This window comes from Mixophyes fleayi, chromosome 6, assembly GCF_038048845.1.
Source record: "Mixophyes fleayi isolate aMixFle1 chromosome 6, aMixFle1.hap1, whole genome shotgun sequence".
Taxonomy (NCBI): Eukaryota; Metazoa; Chordata; class Amphibia; order Anura; family Limnodynastidae; genus Mixophyes; species Mixophyes fleayi.
The window spans coordinates 179,117,175-179,140,017 of NC_134407.1; the positions used below are offsets into that span (position 1 = coordinate 179,117,175).

Consider the following 22,843-nt stretch of genomic DNA (forward strand, 5'->3'; position numbering starts at 1 on the left):
AAAAAATAGTCTTTTTGTTGTTAAACAGCTATCATTTATATAGTTAACATATCTTCTAATCAAGTTTACAATGCAGCTAAAAATAAAGAAATTGCTCTTTTTTGCTCTGTTGGATATAAATAACTTATGTTTTATTTGTGTGTAATCTGCAATCAAAAAGTGAATTAAAAATGGGCGTGATAACACAGCTGTTTCCTAACTGGGTAAGAAACTGATTGGTGGCTAAGGTTTAAGGTCCTGAGTCATTAAGGAGAGCAAAGCCAAAAAAGGAGTAACTTTGCATCTGGGCAAAACCATGTTGCATTGGAGGGGGAGGTAAATTTAAAATGTGGGGACAGATGTATATTTGGGGTAGGGCATGTCCTAGATCAACTTTAAATTCCAGTGTAAAAATAAAGCTATCAAGTATTTGTGTGCTGCATGAAAATGCAGCCAGTATTTAAGTTATGTGCAAAATAATAAACTAATTTACACTCCTTGCATTGTAACATGGATGGTCCAGGATCAAATTTACAAATTTTTGCCTTGCTCTCCTTAATGACTCAGGTTCTGAATGTCTAAGAAATCTCAGAATAAACGTCTTTGAGAAAGTCAGGATTATGGAGGAAACACTTCTGATCCTTACACAGCACATGAAGAGGTTAGGTAGACCCTACAGGTATTTTATTTAATTTATATCATCATTGTCATCACTATTTATTTATATAGCAGCGCCAATTCTGTTCATCTTTTCATCAGGCGATTTGTAGAGCAATATGGAAACAAGACTTCAGTCAGATAACGGTGCATAACAAATTTCTAGCGGCGGTCCTTGCCTCCTCATTTCCATTTCCACTCAGCATAATTTTGATGCACTAGTACAGATTTAATTATTGTGTAGTGTTATCTCAATTTGCCTTGGTGATCTGCTTCCCTCTAAACATCTGATCACAGATTGATTAACAATTCAAAAGATTTTGTCATCATCAAATGTTCTTCACCTTACGCCTACATGCAGCATGCATGAACTTGTAGATAGTAGTTTTCTATCACACATGTGTTATATGTAACATTTCACTTACTTATATTTAAGTACTCTTGAAAGTTTGCAATTTAACTGTATTCAGTAGCTAGTAAAAGGCATTAACGTTTTTTGTTATATTTTTTAAGGAATGCCCACCCACTACTGCTTTTGTCATATATTAACTACTGCTTCATGTGACAATTTCCAATCCCGAAGCTTGTTGGCACTCAGCTAGTAGCATTCATGTGTATGCTGTGGGAGGAAGAAAATCACGTCTTCCCTAATGGAGGCAGCCATGTTGTGGTCTGTACTAACATTCTCATGCACTAGGAGTATACAGATTAATACTTAGTCACACTTAGCTTTAGACATGAAAAAAATTAAATTTTTACCATAAATATAACAAAATAATCAAACAAATATTTTAGGTATTTTCCTTTTATTACAAATACTATTTTTTTTCAATAAAAATAACTTTAGTGAAACATTACACAATTAACAATTTCTGTCATGGACAAAATAATCCCAAAACATTTGGTGCTAATGTGTGAATAAATATATAATACAAAATAGATGTTAAAAAACAGCTCTACTTAACATATCATGACTAGACAACAGACCCAGTGTCTTTATCAAGTTGGTCTGTCAGCATGATATTTAGTACAAAAGTACACAGATGATTCTCAAACTGTCATACAAGGCCTGCTACTCGTAAGGGAATGACGGAGTTGTAGATTGAGTACAGCTAGACAGCGTTCATAACTTGAGACTGGGATAACGGTGCCATTGCTTGTTCTAGTATTTCTTGTGTAGGATTCTGGGAGAAAAAAAATTCTAAATGTACTTAATAGTCTTTGTTCATAAACGCAAATTATTAAGTAGATTGGATGTTCAGAAGCTCCTTCAGCAAAAGTATTACTTAGACGCTAATGGGAAGCACCATATGGTGTAGAAGCCTTTGAAATCTTGTTATAATTCTAAGAGATTCCAATAGAATTGGGCAGTTCCACGCTTTACAGTGTCATCAAGGACCAATTTGTCCCTCACACTTCCGGACCTCTTGCAAATCCACTTCGGATGCCAACCAGTTGAAGACCGGCTCAATAGCTTTCCATAAAGATAGATTTCACAGGGAAGAAACTCTCTGCATGCTGCGCATTCATCTTCTTTCCAGACGGCCAGCATGCGCTCACATTTTATAAGGACAGTGTGAAGTCTGGAAGACTCATTTATGTATATGAAGGATTCATATTAAGGTTAAATAAAACCTATGGTAATTCTATAACCTAAAAGATCCTAAAAATCCCATTAGAGAGTCTTTTTGCTCTGTTGGTGAAGAAGCTGAGAAACACAATAAGGGATAATCCCCACAGCGGCCAGCGGCACGGCAGCACTTTTGCAGAACGACAGGGCATAGAAAAGCATCTCCACTTTGGTGGGTGGCTTGAAGGAGTCGAAGAGATGTAGGACAAAAAGAGAAGCCACTATGCAGCAGATGCGAAACTTGAATTGACCACTATGCTTGCCACGGCAACTGTCTTGGTAAAGTTTGGAGTTCAGAGCCAGGCCTAAACCAAAGAAGATGCCCAGGTTTCTAAGGAGGCCAGCAAAAGGGGTGGTATCAATGTGGATCCACTCTGGCCTGGCACACCATCTCTTAGCCTTCTCCAGAGTCCACAGGAGGTCCACGCCTACTGCTTTCAGGATCAGATAGAATCCAAGAGCAAAGGAGAACAGAAAGAGAGTGGTCAATATGTATTTCTTCAGGTTAGCTTTGTAGATAGACTGTGTGTGATGGAATGCTTCAGCCACCACCATTCCTGTTTAAAAATAAAAGAAAATGCAGTGTGAGACAAGAGCAGTTCAAATGAATCAACTTTTCTTTTCATAAAATGCTTAACTAGCAACAGGCTGACATATTTGATATTATATGTATTTCTCTGTTATATACTTTCAGTTTGTACACTTTAGGTTTAGGTTCAGTAGCCCTATTCATGCAGGAACACTGATTAGAGATTTACACTATGAAGGACATACACAGGCCCGGCGCTACCATTAGGCAGCGTTAGAAAGCTGCCTAGGGCACCGGGCTCTGGGGGGCGCCACTGAAGTCGTGCACATCTGTAAAGCTGCGGACGTCGCACAGCTTTATAGATGTGCTCGATTATATCTGATCCATGGCGGGGTGGGGTGATTGATCACCGCCGCCCCCTCCCCCCTAACGCTGGGACATACTATCTCCCGCCCCTCACTGACTGTAGGGAGTGATGTCATCATCACGTCCTGATAGTCAGTGAAGCGCCCGCCAGAGAGGAGCAGAGCATGGAGAAAACTCCATGGTAAGTACAGAAAAGTGTGTGTGTGTTGGGGAGGAGAGAGGTGACATGAGTGCTGCAGGGGGTAGAGAGATGACATTGGTGCTGCAGGGGGAGAGAGAGATGACATGGGTGCTGCATGGGGGGAGAGAGAGATGACATAGGTGCTACAGGGGCGGAGAGACAACATGGTCAAGCAGGGGGTGGGAGCAGTGTGCTACAGGGGGGGACATGGTCAAGTGGGGGGGGGGCTGTGTGCTTCAGGGGGAGCAGTGTCATTCTCACAAGTGTTTTGTTCCCATATCTAACACTTGGGTACTTCCCCTCTAGCAATCCTATGCAGGGGCGGATCTAGAAAAATGCAGTACCCGGGGCGATTTAGGGGGGAGCGCGATTTAGGCCCCGCCCCTTTCTAGCATCTTAGGCTGCCGACGGCTGCACACTATGTGCAGGTCCGTCCAGCCGTGACAGGCAGGGACAGTGTGCTGCCCGGCTGCTCTGGTTGTGCCCCGATCGCCCCCCCCCCCCTGGATCCGCCACTGATCCTATGTTTGTCCCTGGACAGCAGTGGAGTCTGGACAGTGTTCTCTATGAAACATCACTGCATCCAGACCGCTGGAGGGGAGGTAAGGCTTATCCTTTGGTTTTTTTTAACAAAGTAAAGTGTTTGAGGGTGTGGAAAGTGAGTATTTGGCGTGTCTTGGGATGGGGGGGTGGGTGGGCTGTAGTTTGCCTAGGGTGCCGAGAAACCTTGCACTGGCCCTGGACATACAGGATATGTTCTCAGACTAATAATATTTCTTACAACTTGGAATAACTGTGTACAATAAATTGCAAAACAACAATTGTTCCTCCTACATCTTTAGAAACAATTAATCATGGCTCAGCTATGATCTATAAAAGGGTAACAATAAATTAATTATTCCAATGGGAATTGCTCTTGTCATAGCTTACGTTGTTCCAAGGCTTTTATAATTGGAAATAATTTATTTTTAGCTTAAGTATACTTAGAATGGATGCCAAAAGTTATATAATTGTTCTCAAAGGGATTTATTTTGATTTCTTGGCTTGGGTGTTCTATAAAAGAAATAACATGGTTCTCCATCCTTGCATTCCCATAGAATAAGTTATTAAAAAAAACAAATATAATGATTCAGAAATATATGTGTAAATGTTTCAAAGGTGTGTTGGAACTGAAGATATTTAAGAAATGAGTTTGATCACGGGGATAATGTTTTGTAGGCTCATCAGACTTCTTTTTAGTTACACTTCTGAACATAGCAGCAGGGAATGCTGCAAGATGCCTTTTGCAGGTATCCTGGCCAGGGTCATTTCCCTTCTGTGATCCTCTCCCTAAGGACTGTGATGTCACAGAGTGAGCATAGCGCACTGGCACAGTCTATGTAGCAGGTTAGCTCATGATTGGGTGGAATAACCTGCGGGTTCTCTAGTCAGCCATAGATTAACATACTGCTTAGGCTACATGAACACTTATGTTTGTTGTCTGATCTCAATACGTGGTCTGATACTTCTCCACAAGCTGGGGCAAGCAGGGCTGGAGACAAGGGGTCATCTGCCCCCTGGGCCGGTCCCATAGTGGGCTAAAATGGGCTTCATCACTGGGCCACCTACATTTTTATTCCTAATAGGCTGCTGAGTCGAGTCTTGCAGTCCGTGCTAAAATTTGCCAGTCCCCCTTTCCCCCTTTGCCCAGGGTGGTCCCAAGGTCCATTTGTGAGACCCCGAGAAATACCATGTTGGCCCACCACTGATTTGTAACACAGTGATCAAGGCAAAATCCAATCTGATAGACACAATACACACCTGATATAACTCCAGCCACGACTTGGTGCGGGAAATGTGCAGCCAAAAAGATTCTAGACAAGCAGACGCAGACCTGGACAGCCCAAAATACAGTCCAGAGTGCTCCACGCAGGCACCTGAAATACAAGAGCACAGAGCTTGTGTTATAAGTCACGTCGGAGCTCTAGTGACAAGAGTCACAGGGATAGGCAATAACATATCTATCATTTTTCTGTTTTTTCAGTGCAAGATTGGTGGCCTCCTTATAGATTAATGACATATCAAAACTAATTTAAATGTAATTTTCTATTATATTTACAATTCTGGTTGTTTTTTATAGATCAATAAACTCATGACTGATAGACTGGCCATTCATTTATTAATGTAATTTAATTAAGTCTGCATTGTAGAGTTGGTATTATTTGTGCAGATGGACTCATGTATCAGAAACAGCCATTAAACTGTACATGTTCCACAATATAATCTACACTATAAAGGAGAACAGATTTCTTATACATGGTGATTTCTAATTGCGAACATGTTCTTAAATGATGAACCAGCAAATATCTGTTAATAATTATCTCTCGGTTCATGTTTCTTTTCTTATTCCTATGAAATACACTTTTAATATATTTTTAACTCACCAGCTAGTAAGGATGGATTCCTTCTTCTTTAATATGATTGTGAGGATGGATGTCACCATCACATAGTAAATTCCAGCAGATCCCATAGCGTGACCTGAAGGGCTTCCTGCAAAGACCACAAAAAAACCACGATTACTGAGATTCGTACTAAAGGATACAAAACACATACCAGGGGGTATCATCATCATCATCACCATTTATTTATATAGCGCCACTAATTCTGCAGCGCTGTACAGAGAACTCATTCACATCAATCCCTGTCCCATTAGGGCTTACAGTCTAAATTCCCTAACACACATACAGACTAGCGTCAATTTGTTAGCAGCCAATTAACCTACCAGTATGTTTTTGGTGTGTGGGAGGAAACTGGAGCACCCGGAGGAAACCCACGCAAACATGGGGAGAACATACAAACTCCACACAGATAAGGCCATGGTCTGGAATTGAACTCATGACCCCAGTGCTGTGAGGCAGAAGTGCTAACCACCTAGCCACCGTGGGGTATGTGCTCTAAAAGCTGCAATGAGCAGTATGCAACATCAGACAGCTGGACAGCTGCCGTAATGTGCCCTTGATTCATTGACTATTCCTAGTTAACGTCTGATTGTTTGAATCATGTTAAACATACCACAAACGTGTTCTATAAACAAGTGTATTAGAAGAAGAGATGGAAGCCTAAATATATGTGTTCATTGTACTGGAGAGAGCAGAAATACACAATAGGAGAGATTCATGAAGCTGTAATATAAAGGGACACATAGAGAAGTACATTATATGTCTTATATTCAGATATTTACCTGGTCCAGTCTCACACGTCACAGGAAACTGTTCAATGATTGGAGCTGACATATTTCCATAGTAATCTGTGTCATGAACCCACCAATACGGCCTCTGTCCAAAGAGGATCCTGAAAACATGAATGAAAGGACGTCACTAAGATGGATTTACACATCATTTATGGAAAAAGTATAGCACACTATGCCTAGTTTATCAGGTTTTAAAGACTTGTCCCTGGAGATATCTCTATATTCACCACACAGTACATATTCCCTTTATGTCCTATACAAGACACTGTTCTTGCAATATATTGTTAACTTTAGAAGTTCGTATTATATTTATAAAAGGTCATTTTTTTTTTACAAGAGAATAAATCATAAAAATGTAATTATACTGCACTGCAGGCAATGGTGTTGTGCCATTTATGTATACATCATTTGGTTATTTTACAGACTTGCATACTGGATCCAAGTTGTTACTATAAGAGCATTGTGTGCAACAAGCTATTGAGCATGTTTATGTCATCTTGAAATGACAGATACGTAAAACTATTAGTCGGGTGTTGAGGATATCGCAGCTTTTGATTGTTTGAAATACCCAGCAACATAAACTACATCGCAGAGAACTTGGAGGACAACATAAACCTAAACGTTAAAGATTGTTTTACTCCCAAAAAAAGAAAAAGCAAAAAAGTAACATTACGTGCACATAACCAAAACAATTTAAAGCAGTTTGATTTTGAATCTACTTGTGTACAAAGTTCCATTTTAATTAGAAAACTATAATTAATGTAGGCTAACAAGTATCATATTTTACATTCAAATCTTCATCAGAATATTCTGTAATTAGGTCATGACCACAATAATGTATCTGTAGTTTGTAAGCTCACCAGCTCATTTCATAAACACAGAATAGTAAATTTGAGGGAAGTTCATATAGATTTAATATTAACTAACCGAGGTACTAATAAAGTAAAAATGCTCTTTTACAAGTAACAAATCTATTATATTTAATGTAATAAAGTACTTTTAGGTAAATGCATTAAAAATGAGAATCCCTGTTACTTGCATAGATACTGATTATAATAATATTTACATTATGCTACTGCATAATGTAAACACTCTACTAAACACTCTACTAAATGCGTGCTCATAGTATTGTGTCCTGAAATACACATATCTCCTAGAAATGCTATAACTGTAGTAGGTTTTAGAGAGAGAGTGTTTAATAATTTATTTATGTTCGGTAACATTGGAATACTGTTTACTATATAGAACTATGGTAGAATAATTAAGCATAAAAGAAATGAACATGGATTTGTATGTTCTAGGGGTGTAGGTGTTCTGAGTGCCAGGGGCTCAGGGGATGCAACTAATCCAGGTGCATCTGTACATTGGCCCCGAATTTTCATGCCACTCCATCACCTTATAACACTGTGATTATCATACTATTGACATGTATTGCAGCGTTATTTACATGAATCCACGTATCAGATGTCCTGCACATAGTCATTACTACCCTTAGCTGCTATAACTACAAAGTGAGGTAGCCTAGCATCACCGAGGGACCTATAATGCTCTGGGACACCTAAAGTCTTAGTTATGCCATGGGATCATAGGACCATGACTACTTTTTAAATATACAAGACATCTAAAATATATAATCCAAATCCAAATATCAAATGTGGTTTCCTGACAAAATGGACCAGTTAAGAAGACCAAGTGGTTATGGTATAATTGATCTTTAAAAAATAATTATCCAGAGCTTGATATATAGAATTTTTGCACTGGTATGAAATAAAATTAAAATTCAGGTTATGTGGGTCACGAATAGTATATAATGACTCCTTCTAACAAAAAAAGCTAATGTAGCATAACAAATTAGAACTCCAATAATACACTGTATGGAAGATGTACTCACCATTTGAAGACGAGGTTGAGCCAGTCCCCGATCACGGCCACCCAGATGAGTTTGATGCCCACTGACTCACACAGGTGGAACCAGATGGGGAAGAAGATAAAGAAGGTATTTCTGAGATCAGCAGCAAATGAGATGAACATGAACCAGTCTTGGGAAGTCTTGTAGTTCATCTGGAGGTATTGGACCATTTGGACTCCTGAGTCATGAAGATCACCCATTGCGTTCTCCATCATTGCATTCATTGAATCTCCAGACTATTTAAACCTGTGTGCAGCTCTGTGCTCTGTCTCTCACTGTATGCCTTCAGCAATATTTATACCATCCCAGGCCTCCTGTTTACAACTGTAAAACCTGCTTTTTGACCTTTGGACACACAGAAAAAAATGACTTAGGTCAAAAACTGCTGTCGATCAAAGGTAATGACACAAACATGTTTGGAACAATGTGAGTGAAAAACAGGTCAATAAGACAACTTTGTATTACAGAGGAACATTGCTCAACCCTGACAGTTTTGATCCCTTTAGGATATTGGGAGTGGCACTACGATATAACTTAGGCAACTAAGCATCAATGGTACACACTGGGCAATTCACTATTTTTTTTTTTGTGATGTCTCTGATAATTCACCATTATGGCAACTTATTATTACATTCTGGAATAATATCTTGTTTATAAATTCTGAGCTGTTTTAACTCACTTTGCAGTAGAATTACTTGTTTTTATTGCAGGCACTCTCAGCACTGACACATATACTGAGCTAAGTGTAAGGAATAATAGAACAAACTCTGCATATAGGAAAAAGGCAGTATATTCAAAGGTTGCTGCTGCTCAAAATCTTTAGCCTAGAAAAGTGAGTGTGTTGTTTGTATAACTATTATGAAGAATGTTTTTGCTTAATTCTGATGAGCGAGCAATACTGGCTTCCTCATACTTCCTGTACATATGCAGTAATGCAAAGAAAGCATATTCTCTGCTTGCAGGTGACAATAACAATATATTTTAGAGTCTATTTAATTAATTACTGTTCTGCTTAAATAGTACATAGTTAACTGATGATTGATATTTGTACTAGAAATGCTTACTTGTAACATTATTTTTATTTTTTTAATGTTTTTTTCTCTATCTCTATTGCCGTCTGGCATTCCTTGCCTACTTCTAGTGGCTCTGGTATGCAGGTAAGAATGGGGTGATACTTTGGGCAGCAATAGTAGTGTAGACAAAGAGACAGTCCTTGGAAAATGTATCAAGCTGTGAGTTTCCAGCGGGTTTGAAAAGTGGAGATGTTGCTTATTGCAACCAATCAGATTCTAGTTATCATTTATTTGGTACATTCTACAAAATGACAACTAGAATCTGATTGGTTGCTATAGGCAACATCTCCACTTTTCAAATTGAGTATTTGCTGCATAGAAAATTGAATTACAAAATAGAATTACGGTCATATACTGCAAACATATAGACAACTGTTTGAAGAGAAAAGTAAGAAGGAATTAATGCTACTTTCCCATTAGCCTGACTAATAGTGTTGCTCATAATACATATATACAGGTCTTTAATAGGACACATTTTAAGTGCTTATGTGCAAAATCACATAACTAACCAATATTTTAAAAAGCAAAATTAGGACAAAATAATAATCCCGCACACAATTTGCCAAACCCAGTTCATTTGACCCACACAAACCCAGCCCAATCATGCCCTCATTTCAGTTAAGCCACAAACATTTTCGTGTGAAAATCAGATAGTCCTGATATGAGATATGAAATCATAATATATCCCATAGATTGTAAGCTTGCGAGCAGGGTTCTCTTACCTCTCTGTCTGTATGTATTACCCAGTATTGTTTTATTAATGTTTGTTCCCAATTGTAAAGCTCTACGGAATTTGCTGGCGCTATATAAATAAATGGTGATGATAAATGATGATGACAATATTGTATCTATTCTGTACATGCAAATTCACTAAGAATGCAAACAGAATACTCTGTAGAAACTGGTGACTGCTTAGGTGCATGTTGTACCAAAACCCATATCTCCATTTGGTCAATTATAGCACAACTGGCCAATTTTTGATACTAGTGGATTCAATTTGAAATAGTTCAAAATAATGTTTAACGTGTACTTATTGCCTACAAGATAGAGTCAGACATTTTCTGTGCTAAACCAATATCATCCCATCTATTCACTAGAGTCATCACTGAGACACCAGACATGATTGGTAGGCTGCATTCTGATGAACATTAGGTCAGACTACACGACGGCTGTCCCTACGGCGCTTAGGTGATACCTGATACTTCAACACCGACAGTCAAGGTTTAATATCATTTGAAGTTGCAACAGAGATTTAGAGCATTTTGATATTACTACATCTTTTTAGTGGGTGCAATAAAATTATATTGTATGATTGCACCAAAGAATAATCTGTTTGCCATTCTAGACTGCTTTATGTAACAAGACAGCATGGTAGGCTTCATCTGTGCAGGTGCTGGGCTATAGTAGCAGTAGTTATTACCCTAGGCCCGTTGTATACTTCCTAAGGGGCTGATTTAGAGTTGGATACAAGTGTAAATATGCATCTTGCATAAAATCTGTTGCACACACAGCCTGCATATGTATTTAAAGTTGCATGTATTTAACACTTGCGGCTCCTTTTAGTGTGAGCTGCATACTACTCTGGGTTCTCTAACATGCGTAAAGGCTATGCCTACACAAGAAGGGTGCCGTTTCTTAGTTGATGAGGCTGCACATCTCGTAAGATGAATGTAGCGCAACATACATATCATCATCACCATCATCATTTATTTATATAGCGCTGTACAGAGAACTCATTCACATCAGTCCCTGCCCCATTGGGTCTTACAGTCTAAATTCCCTAACATACACACACAGACAGGCAGACAGACAGAAGCACAGACTAGTGTCAATTTGTTAGCAGCCAATTAACCTACCAGTATGTTTTTGGAGTGTGGGAGGAAACCGGAGTACCTGGAGGAAACCCACGCAAACACGGGGAGAACATACAAACTCCGCACAGATAAGGCCATGGTCGGGAATGTTTTACAAAGCTTTGGACAAGTGATAATATCATCAAACATAAAACAGATGAATGAAACTGGAATGAAACAATGGACGTATAATTTAGAGCCTTTGAAACCTGTATAAAGACATCCATTTTTATTATTAGTAACATGTATGGTAGTTTTATTAGCCATCACTATGTTATAAATATTTTTCCTTGTAATGATTTGGAATTTTGCATCTATGGTGATTAAAGTCATTTTAAACAGATAATTTATATGTATCAATTTTTTTTTTTTTCTTTAAAGTAATTTTTATTAGAGTTTTTTTTAAAACAAAACAATGAGATTGAAGCATACCAAAGGAATGTATAAACATACTGTATACATATGAAATTCCAAAATGTTTACACATAATAGCAAGAAAGACTTCGCTAAATTATCTAGAATCCGGTATGTTATTCATGAAAAATAAAAAAATAAAATGTTGTTTGTTTTTATTTTTCAGAGGGAGGGGGGAGACAAACAATGGGGGAAGGAAAGGTTTTAGGGATGGGAAGGGGAACAGGAAAATATTCTACTCATCGTTTTATGCATCAGATTATAGGGAAGAAGAGCCTTAACCCGCATGGTTATATGGAGATCAAATTAATTTAGGATTTTTCTAAGCCTTATAAGTGTCGTGATCCTTCTTAGACCATATGTATCAATTTTTATGAATTCGGTTGAAAGTTTTTTCAAACTTTTCTATCAGTTTATTTTAGTATGTCTAAATGTTGGTGCTTAATCCACATTGAATAATAATAATATGACTACTGAAGGCGTATTACCTATCCTAATAGGTGGGACATTTCATCATCGTCATCATCATCACCAATAACATTTATTTATATAGCACCAGTAAATTCCGTAGCGTTTTCCAATTGGGGACATACACAGTAATAAAACAATACTGGGTAATACAGAAAAAGAGGTAAGAGGGTCCTGCTCGCAAGCTTACGATTTATGGGATTTAAAGTGGATGTCTACCCAAAAATATTTTCCATTTGCAAAAATTAATTTTTCTAACATACTAACTTGCTATTTAATGTCTTTCCCAATTTTTAATGTTTTATGCTAAGCCAAATGACCTATATATTGAGGATTCACACTGGGTGGACTCTTGGCAGCTGACAGTGCTGACTGTAGTCTCTCAGGACAATGATAACAGTATAATGATAACCGGCCCCCCTACTTCCTCTGCTCAGTATTTCTGTGTGCCTGCTCCGCTGAGGGAAGCTGTTACCATGATGTAACTCTTAGCAGGAAATCATTATATTACGGTTCAGGGAGAAAATAAAAGACATTTCTGTGCTTTAAAAGTGAGCAGTTCCATTTGCAATGAATAAGCAGTATTAGTTTAAGGCTGCAAAGTGCACATTTTGTCCCTGACTTGAAAACCGCTTGAGAGTAATAATGATATCGTTCTATGAGCCCCCGGCAGTCTGAACTGTAAACGTGACTCTTGGTTATCTGTACGTGGGTTATTTTGTTTGGCTTTTGAGCTTGTTGTTTCTCCCTTGTGTTACCTTTAAAATGTCACCATATTTATTAGAAATTGAGTTCTACTGCCATTATAGGTAAGTCCTCCTTGCCACTTGTTAAATTCTTGGATTGTATCCCAGTGAGACATCAACCTTTGACTATATTGCATTTTATTTGCTTTTATGGTTATTGGAGAGCATATTATATTAACCTTTAATCCAGTAGTGACTGATAATGTATGCAGTGATAAGCAACTTGGAATTAACTTTCAGATACAGTGCATATTTGCAGAAAGGCTAAGGCTTGGTACCCACTATACAAAATTTCTCCCGTTGCGATATCCTTAATGATTTTACCAATGATTAAAATAAAAAAAGTCCCAATCAGCATGGTAATTCATGTGTACACACCATACACATTTTACACAATTTACCATCAGATCTGTGCTCTTCATCTGTCATAACCATCATCTAAAAAGATTGTGACTCTGCACCCTCCATAGAGATCTATGGACATTGCAGAATTGGAACGACATTGTTCCTTCCTTGAACAAGATTTTTTAGTATGGTTTAAAAATCCAATGAAATGATACCATGAACTTTGGAATGATAATTTTTCATCGTTGCAGAGTACACACTAATATGATATTGGGCCAAACGGTCGTTTATCGTGTGATTGGCCCGATAGTCGGCTGAATACATTGTAGTGTGTACCCAGACTAAGTTATAACACTACTGTCCAACAGGCTGAGGAGGAAGCTTTAGGGGTATATGTACTAAACTGCGGGTTTGAAAAGTGGAGATGTTGCCTATAGCAACCAATCATTTTCTAGTTGTCATTTTGTAGAGCGTACTAAATAAATGCTAACTAGAATCTGATTGGTTGCTATAGGCAACATCACCACTTTTTCAAACCCGCAGTTTAGTAAATCTAGTGTCAAGATCAAATCTGTTTATTACACCTTGTTCTCTCTTAGTTCCATAGAATGTGGTATTAGCAGTTTCTTAGAACAATTAAAACATTTTATTATTTAGCAATTTGGTTGGTAGCCAAGTGCCACTTTTGCTTAGCAGAAAACCTGGCTTTGGCCACATTGCAATATCACTAAGTAGATGATAATATATTATGTAATTAAACATTAATAACTAGTTTTTGTTTTTTTTTACAAATAATGTTTTACCCATTATCCCGGTTGTATGCCAGTTAGAGAGGTTGTGAAACAAGTTGTACTTAGCATCAGCACATTGAGTCATTAAGCAAGGTTAGAGATAGCAAGGTTTTCAATCGCTGATATTCGTCACATTATTGGCCAATGGCCTAATGGATGCAGGCCCAAATCTGACACAGCGTTCAACCCGAATTTATGATGTACAACATTAAGCAGAATCTTATCTGATCATCTCAGCACTTTTTTTTATCTATAAACTGTCTTATCCATTATAGTTATGACATCTGTAATCTGAAATCCATTGAAGCTACCATCAGCAACATACTTCTGAACAGTTTAGATGATTAAACTCTATGTATAACTATATTTTTCCCCTTTAAGCTCTTTGTGAATGTCTGGTTATTCTGCAGGCAACATCTGTTGCTCTGCACAATATCATGAAATAGTGTTGGTGACAGCAAACTAACTAATTTATAAGAAATAATCAGTGCTGAAGCCCAGAGCAAAGAAAACAAAAAAAAAGCACGTGGACCAGAGTTTATAATGGTTTATAACAATATGAAACTTACACTGCAACAAACTGTTGCAAGTAGGGATAAGTTTAGAAACAAGGAAACCAAATATCAAAAATTACTGGACCCCCACACATTCAGCTTAACTAGGCAGATGACCTAACAACACGATTAAATATAATTAAAGCAATAGGGGAATTGTAGTGGCAACAAGGAAAAGTGTATTTCATCTTTACCTAATTAAAAGTGATATATAAATGTAGAGTTACTTGGCCTGAGTCATTAAGGAGAGCAAAGCATAAAAAAGGAGTAACTTTGCACCTGGGCAAAACCATTTTGCATTGGAGGGGAAGGAATACTTAAAATGTGGGGACAGATTTATAGTTGGGGTAGGTCATGTCCTAGATCCACTTTAAATTTCAGTCCCAAAATAAAGCTATGAAGTATTTGTGTGCTACATGAAAAAAGCCAGTTTTTAACTGGGTGCAAAATAATAAACTAATTTGCACCCCTTGCATTGTAACATGGTTTGTCCAGGAGAAAATTTGTTCCTTTTTTGCCTTGCTCTACTTAATGACCCAGGCCCACTGTGTTCAGATTTGTACTTGAATAAACAGAGAGGACCTAATTTAAAGTCGGACGCAAAGTTTGTTTTAGGCGCATCCAACAGAAAAACACTATCACGCATGTGCAGAAAGCACCAAATCCTCCTGCATCTTGGACGCAATTACCACTTGCGACAGCTTGCGACTCACTACGAGCGAATGGGAGGAACGTGGAATTGTGAAGGCGTGACCATGTAAAAACATCCTAGTCGAGGTGCAGACGCAACACACATCAAAACAGGGCTAAAGTTGTGCGTCAGGAATTAGGTGGCGCAAGCGTTAGCTAGCTGCAGGAACTGCTCGCAGCTCGATAGGGTATTAAGAGTAGGACGCAACTGGGGTTGCGTGCCACTTATAATACTTTACCAAGCTGCGGCACACTCCCACTCCTACATTTCTTAGATGGACTTTGCGTCCGACTCTAAATGAGGTCCATAATGTAGAATTCCCTGCTATAGATCTTGCACCATTGTGTAACAGATCCTCCATTGAATGGAATATCTTGTGAAAGATCTCTTATTAATTTAGCTCAGAAAATGTTGTTTATTACAACATGCTAATGAGACACATTGGCATGTTTGTCATGGCTTAGTGAGAGCTGTCATATACATTATTAGTAATATTAGGGTATGACGGTTCATTGTACCCTTTTGTAAACACTCACTCTGTCTGCACAAGCCCTTGTTGTGAACGCTGGGTGGTCTGTGGATATAAGGTACTACTTCTCTGCACAATGACAGCAATGCCAACACACACTGTTGGGTGTTATCTAGCAAAGGAATTACAAGATAATGTACTTCTATTTGTATTTTTCAAAATAATTGATTTTCACTGCTCAGACTGGAGAGATGTAGCTATTGAACTGGTGATGAACCGATGAGCCTCTGCTTGGGTGATGTAATTAATGATTATCTTCTCAAATAACGTCACGTTCTGTTTCATCACCCCTCTGTTCTCTAAACTTTATAGCACAAAGTTCACATATCTGTCATGTTTTCATAGTGCTGTCATTTGTAACAGTGTTTTTTTAATCCCCCATCTATAAATACCACATATAAATTATTAATGTAAATACCAACTTTGTAGCCAAGTTAAATTTCTGAACTATATGGATCTCATTTAGAGTCAGACACAAAGTCCGTCTAAGACATGTAGGAGTGGGAGTGTGCCGCAGCTTGGTAGTGTATTACAAGTGGCAAGCAACACCAGCTGCGTCCCACTCATAATACCCTATGGAGCTGCGAGCAGTTCCTGCAGCTAGCTAACTACTTGCGCCACCTAATTCCCGCTGCACAGTTTTAGACCTTTTTTGACGCGTGTTGCGTCTGCCCCTTACTGCGTCTAGGTTTTACTAACAGGGTCACACCTTCACAATTCTGCGTTCCGCCCTTTCCCTCGTAGCAAGCCGCAAGCTGTCGCAAGTGTAAATTGCGTCCAAATGCAGGCGGATATGGTGCTTGCTGCACATGCGTGATAGGGGTTTTTTGGTCGATGCGCCTAAAATGGAGTTTGTGTCCGCCTCTAAATGAGGCCCTATATGTTTATCTAACACACGGATATGACCTTGTAGAGAGATTCTTGCTGCATGTTGCAATTGACTTACATATAACCTGACAAATGGTCCATTTATGATTTTTACGTCCCATTTTAGCGAAGAAGCTTCAGCGTAGTAGTTAGCACTTCTGCCTTACAGCACTGGGGTCATGAGTTCAATTCCCAACCATGGCCTTATCTGTGAGGAGTTTGTATGTTCTCCCCGTGTTTGTGTGGGTTTCCTCCGGGTGCTCCGGTTTCCTCCCACACTCCAAGAAAATACTGGTAGGTTAATTGGCTGCTAACAAATTGACCCTAGTCTGTCTGTGTGTATGTTAGGGAATTTAGACTGTAAGCCCCAATGGGGCAGGGACTGATGTGAGTGAGTTCTCTGTACAGCGCTGCGGAATTAGTGGCGCTATATAAATAAATGGTGATGATGATGATGACAATTTATTTTGTTAACTTGTTGATAAAAAAATTCAATGCGTTGGAGAGATGGTATCACTCTTTCTATGTATGCCACTTCATACGCAATTTCTTTATTCAAGATTCAAAAAAAATGTTGGACAGTTATGTGAACATTTCCAGAAATGTACAATGTATTTTTCTGTACAAGTACAACTTATTTTTTGTACAAGTTGAATCTATTTTCTGTAAAAGTGAACTCTGCTCCCCTTACTCTATCAACTGAAAATGACACTATGCAATCTGACAGATGTGTAGTAGTTACTCTTCAGTGTAAAGAATCAGTCATGCTGTTTACTTCTCCTGGAATGTTACCAGCTCTGTTACTGAGTGATCTTCAAAGAGACATAGTTAACTTTTCTGTGTTACTTAGATGAGATACGACCAATTCACCCCCACCCCCATGAATGGGCATGAAGATTGCTGTTGAAAACAAGTTCATTGTTTGAATGACACTTCCCAATGTAGGTGAATGGGTGAAAAAACAGCAAAGTTGGATTAATAATTACCCACTGCTGAAAACAGCTTCTGTATCCTCAGAGTCCTAGCTGCAGACCTTGAACAAGGGATCAAATCTGACGAATTGTTTTTGCCTACATGGCTTTGCGTAAATAACAGGCTGTTGTGTTGGTCTCAACGGTTTCCTATTTATAATCTTAGTGAACCCAAGATGACCAAAGCAAATAGATTTTGTTTTTCAATACAGAAGGGTGAAACCCGAATTCTTAAATAAAAGAGGAATAATTCAGGATCTCTCAGGATTTCACCACGTACCTCTGTCTGTGATGGAACTTGCTCTTGCAGGATGGAAACAAGATCTCGTCTTTAGATTAAATGCCTTACCAAATTTGTAAATTTATTTCCGAAAAAAATATATATTTAAAAGTGTTTAAAGGTGATTTTACAGCTTCACGTGACTATAATATATATATATATATATATATATAATGTATCCACTGTACATTTACTTTGTACTTTTCAGCTGCCCATTTAATTCATCAGGAGAAATTATCTATTTCTGCTATTCTTGGATACAAAGCAAACCTGGGGGCAAATGCATCAAGTTGAGAGTTTTTCTCTGGTGGGTTTGCAAAGTGGAGATGTTGCCTATAGCAACCAATCAGATTCTAGCTATCATTTTGTAGAATGTACTAAACAAATGATAGCTAGAATCTGATTGGTTTTTCAAACCTGCCGGAAAACTCTCAACGTGATACATTTACCCCCTGGTCTCTATATACAACTATAATAACTATATTGAATGCAGGGAGCACAGCAGTATTGCCTCATTTCCAGTGATACAAAATACAACCCTCCCTGATTATATCAATAAATGTCTGAAAAGCGCAGAATTGCAAACATTGCATTAGGACATTTACATGGCAGTAAATTAGATATGTTAGAGTGCACAGCCCTAAAAATTCTATGAAGAGTAATATATATGTATATATATATGTATGTATATATATATATATATATATATATATATATATATATATATATATTGTATATATAAGCAAACCCAGGGACAATACTATAACTGAATAACAAGTATGGTATTTTAAGCAGACATCAAAGTACAATGTACATGTCTCAATAAGATAGAGTATAGTAGAACATAACATGTATGTGGAGATAATAAAATGTTATTACACATAAAGAGAAAACAATATACCTTAAGAACAACATGTACTCTAGGCAGGTTGAACGTACTTTTCATATAAACACACACCAATGAAATTAATGTTAAGGTTTTACTATTTTTGTTTCAAAATACATTTTTACGATATCCTTCTGACAATGAGGTTATATACTATGAGACTAGGAGAATGTCCTTGACTTTTTATGCTTCTTTGTGAACTGTGAATTATATCAATAACAATCCAATAAAATAAGACTGCACTACATGTAGGTCAGAGTTAATATCTGTGTTGCCCTAGTCAAGTGTTTTTAAGAGAACACTTACAAAGTATTTTCATAGGATTATATATATTATGTCGTGTCAGACATGGAAGCCCAGTGCTAAACAGCCTATTATACGTAGTACACCCACTACACAATAATACACAGTATATAACGTCATAGGTGTTTTGTACTGTACAGATAGAGCACAGTTTATTTTTACTGAAGGCACTTAACAGCACTCCCATAATTGAGGATTATAAGCCAGATTGTGCCACAGAAACTATGTACATATTGTTACTATGGTAGTGTAATGCTGAGATGATAGGTGCTATCGACACAAGTGACAGACACAAGATTGCGGTATAAGAAGTGCTCCACCTGTTTGGCTAGAAGTTCTTACTTGTTCTACTTATGTGACCATAAAACTCTGCTACCATTAAAAGCGCTTGCCTTGTAAAATAACCCCTCTGTCAGGGTTGAAACAGAGCCTCACTGGGCCCCATGGCCAATGCTGTTCTTGCCCCGGGCCCCCACTTTGCAGAGCAGGGGGCCTCTTCTAAGAATGTCCCATCTGGTACATGTATATTTCAGAAGAGTTCCTCAGGGTTCGGGGACCTTGGGAGATGACCCGTAATCACCACACCGCCTTCATCTCCTATTGTTGCCATATATGAAACACTTCTATGTGTTCAGCGGAAGTGGAGAAATCCATTCATATGACATCTTGGTAATTGAGCGCAACTTTAAGGGATACTTAGGGGTCAATTCAATTAGCCGTGAGGTTCCAGAGTAACCTTGCTGCTATGTTTCTGTTCACATAACAGAAAATACGGTAATGAAAAACATTGTTCGCTTATGCTCGTGCGTCCATGAGATATGAGCAAAAATGAGTAATGATCCTTACCTGCAACATCACGTGGTAACATAGCCACAAGGCTACTTACTATGGAATCTGGAGGCTAATTGAATCGGACCCAAGTATCTAAGATTAAATTGCTGGGGAGGACATGAATTTATAGGTGTATTTATTTGAGAGGTCAGGGCCGGATTAAGGCATGGGCTTTAGGAGCTGCAGCCTAAGGGCCTCGGCCAGCTGGGGAACCTCGATATATATATATATATATATATATATATATATTTTTTTTTATATTAGAGATGGGCGGGCTCGGTTCCCCGAGTAGGGGGTTGTTTTTTTTGTCATAATGGAGTCGCATTGCACATAACTATATATCTAGAAAAAAATGAGAAAATATAAAGACGTAGTGGGTATATTAAAATGAACATTTGTCTAGCGACTTATGCCCATTCTGATATTAATGGGGGCCTCACAGTACCCGCCCGTAGCCCAGGTGCCTAAAATGTATTAGTCCAGCCCTGTGAGAGGTACAAAGCAAGTAAAATAAAAGAATCCCCAAAAACACACCTGGGGGTAAATGTATCAAGCTGAGAGTTTTCCGGCTGGTTTGAAAAGTGGAGATGTTGCCTATAGCAACCAATCAGATTCTAGCTGTCAATTTGTAGAATGTACTAAATAAATGATAGCTAGAATCTGATTGGTTTTTCACACCCGCCGGAAAACTCTCAGCTTGATACATTTACCCCCTGTTGTTAGAGGGACTTTCCTACAAAAAAGTTGTCAAATGAACTGGCATAAATATCCTTATAACGGAATCAGAGACATTTATTAGGGTTTGGTCTGAACTTTAAGGGGGGAGATGGTGACTAAGAAATGTATATAGTCCATATGTATGATTGCAATGCAATTTATAAATTAACTGGACCTAAACTTTAGAAGAATCCGGCCTAATAGCATGTAGCTGGATTCAAAACTATGTAATTCCTACCAAAATACATAGATAAGTTAGGGCTGTGAAAATGTGGACATTTCTTTTTCCAGCATTTCTTCCAGGTCACTGTACTGTAACAACTTCCCTGCAAGAGAAAGTTCCCACAATGTACCATATTGCATCATCAACCTGTCGACCAATCACTGAGCTCCACACATCTCCAGTGCATTTCTGGCTACAGTATGTTGTTTTCAGTTCAATGTAAGCTGAGACAAAGCCCCGTCATAAATCCAGTCCATCAGCTTGTGTTCTCTGATATGGTATACTGCTGACCTTGAAGGCTTCCAGGTATTGCAGCAGAAAAACACAGCTATTATTTGCTTTACACAAATAACACCTGAAAAAAAATACCGATGGTTAAGTGCATTACATGAAAACTCTAAAAACTTATAAATAAGTCCCACTTCATCCGTAGCTACTATAATTATATCAGTGCGGCCCGCACATTCCTTAGAATTCATTTTATATTTACACCTATCAGCACTCCACTTTTACAGCATCAGGAATAATCTGATGCTGATCAGGTTTCTATTTGTAAACTGCAAAAATACAGAACCACAGTGCAAATGCTCTTTAATTGACATCACATCACACAAGTGAGCTTAATTTTACATTGATGTGCACATATGAGTCAATGTAGTCAACTCATACATGCCAATTCTCCTGGAATGTCTGGGAGACTCCCGAATTCCGGGTAGGTCTCCCAGAATCCTGGGTGAGCTGCAAATTCTCAAGCATTAAGACTAGAGCCGGCATGTATGGGCGGCGGGGGCGTTTCTTCACAAATTGTGACATTTTGGCACTGCCCCCAGTGACATAATGCCTGTTTTGTGTCTTTTTACCTCTGGAAAAAGACCCAAAACAAACATTACGCCACTGGGGGCGAGGCCAAAATGACATGATTCGCAAAGCCTGCCCCCTTTGCCCATACACCCCTCCTGCCCTCCAGGAACTCCCGGACGTGGCCAACATAAAGTTGGTAAGTATGAGTCAACTACATGAGAATGCTTCATAAGCACATGTATTGTTAAATAGGTGTATTGTTAATCATGTGCATTTGCTATCATGGGCATACAATGCGAACGTTATGGGAGAAGCACACAATGCAATGTAATGTAAAACTTCAGGACTTGTCATTCCATATAAGAAATGGGTATGTATGTGCAACTTATAAATGCTCAACTTTGTTCCTTTTCTCAAGTAATAAAAAGCGCAAGTCTAAAATACCCTCAGATCTATATACTCCAGCTCTAATTGTGGCCATTAGTCTCAATGAGGCCCAGACTAGAAGCAAATCTAGCTAAAGTGAGCAAATTTGCACCAGAACAAACTATGTTGGTTTCCTGCATACAGTAAAAATACTGGCTGCTATTACATGCAGGACACTAATACTGGCTGCTATTACATGCAGGACACTAATACTGGCTGCTATTACATGCAGGACACTAATACTTGCTGCTATTACATGCAGGACACTAATACTGGCTGCTATTACATGCAGGACACTAATACTGTCTGCTATTACATGCAGGACACTAATACTGGCTGCTATTACATGCAGGACACTAATACTGGCTGCCATTACATGCAGGACACTAATACTGGCTGCTATTACATGCAGGACACTAATACTTGCTGCTATTACATGCAGGACACTAATACTGTCTGCTATTACATGCAGGACACTAATACTGGCTGCTATTACATGCAGGACACTAATACTGGCTGCTATTACATGCAGGACACTAATACTGGCTGCTATTACATGCAGGACACTAATACTGGCTGCTATTACATGCAGGA

At 38.5% G+C, this 22,843-nt stretch overlaps 2 protein-coding genes across 2 annotated transcripts in view; both read right to left on the reverse strand.

Annotated features, from left to right (window-relative positions):
- IFI35 (interferon induced protein 35) overlaps positions 1–22,843 on the reverse strand; it is a 721,240-nt gene that overhangs the window by 252,073 nt on the left and 446,324 nt on the right. The gene's annotated exons all lie outside the window — the stretch shown is intronic.
- LOC142094866 (glucose-6-phosphatase catalytic subunit 1-like) lies at positions 1,426–8,764 on the reverse strand. Its single transcript, XM_075177444.1, has 5 exons — positions 8,463–8,764; positions 6,563–6,672; positions 5,766–5,871; positions 5,143–5,258; positions 1,426–2,823 (listed from the first exon to the last, which is right to left on the reverse strand). Exons 1-5 carry the CDS (start codon positions 8,702–8,704, stop codon positions 2,312–2,314), a joined length of 1,086 nt encoding a protein of 361 aa, XP_075033545.1. The 5' UTR covers positions 8,705–8,764; the 3' UTR covers positions 1,426–2,311.

Excerpts from the sequence above, each read along its gene's own strand:
- LOC142094866 (XM_075177444.1), bottom strand. The coding sequence starts at position 8,704 with ATGAATGCAATGATGGAGAACGCAATGGGTGATCTTCATGACTCAGGA. Across the intron at positions 5,259-5,765 it reads GAATCCATCCTTACTAGCTG|GTGCCTGCGTGGAGCACTCT; the intron begins GTGAGTTAAAAA and ends CTTGTATTTCAG. Across the intron at positions 2,824-5,142 it reads CGTGGCTGGAGTTATATCAG|GAATGGTGGTGGCTGAAGCA; the intron begins GTGTGTATTGTG and ends ATTTTTAAACAG.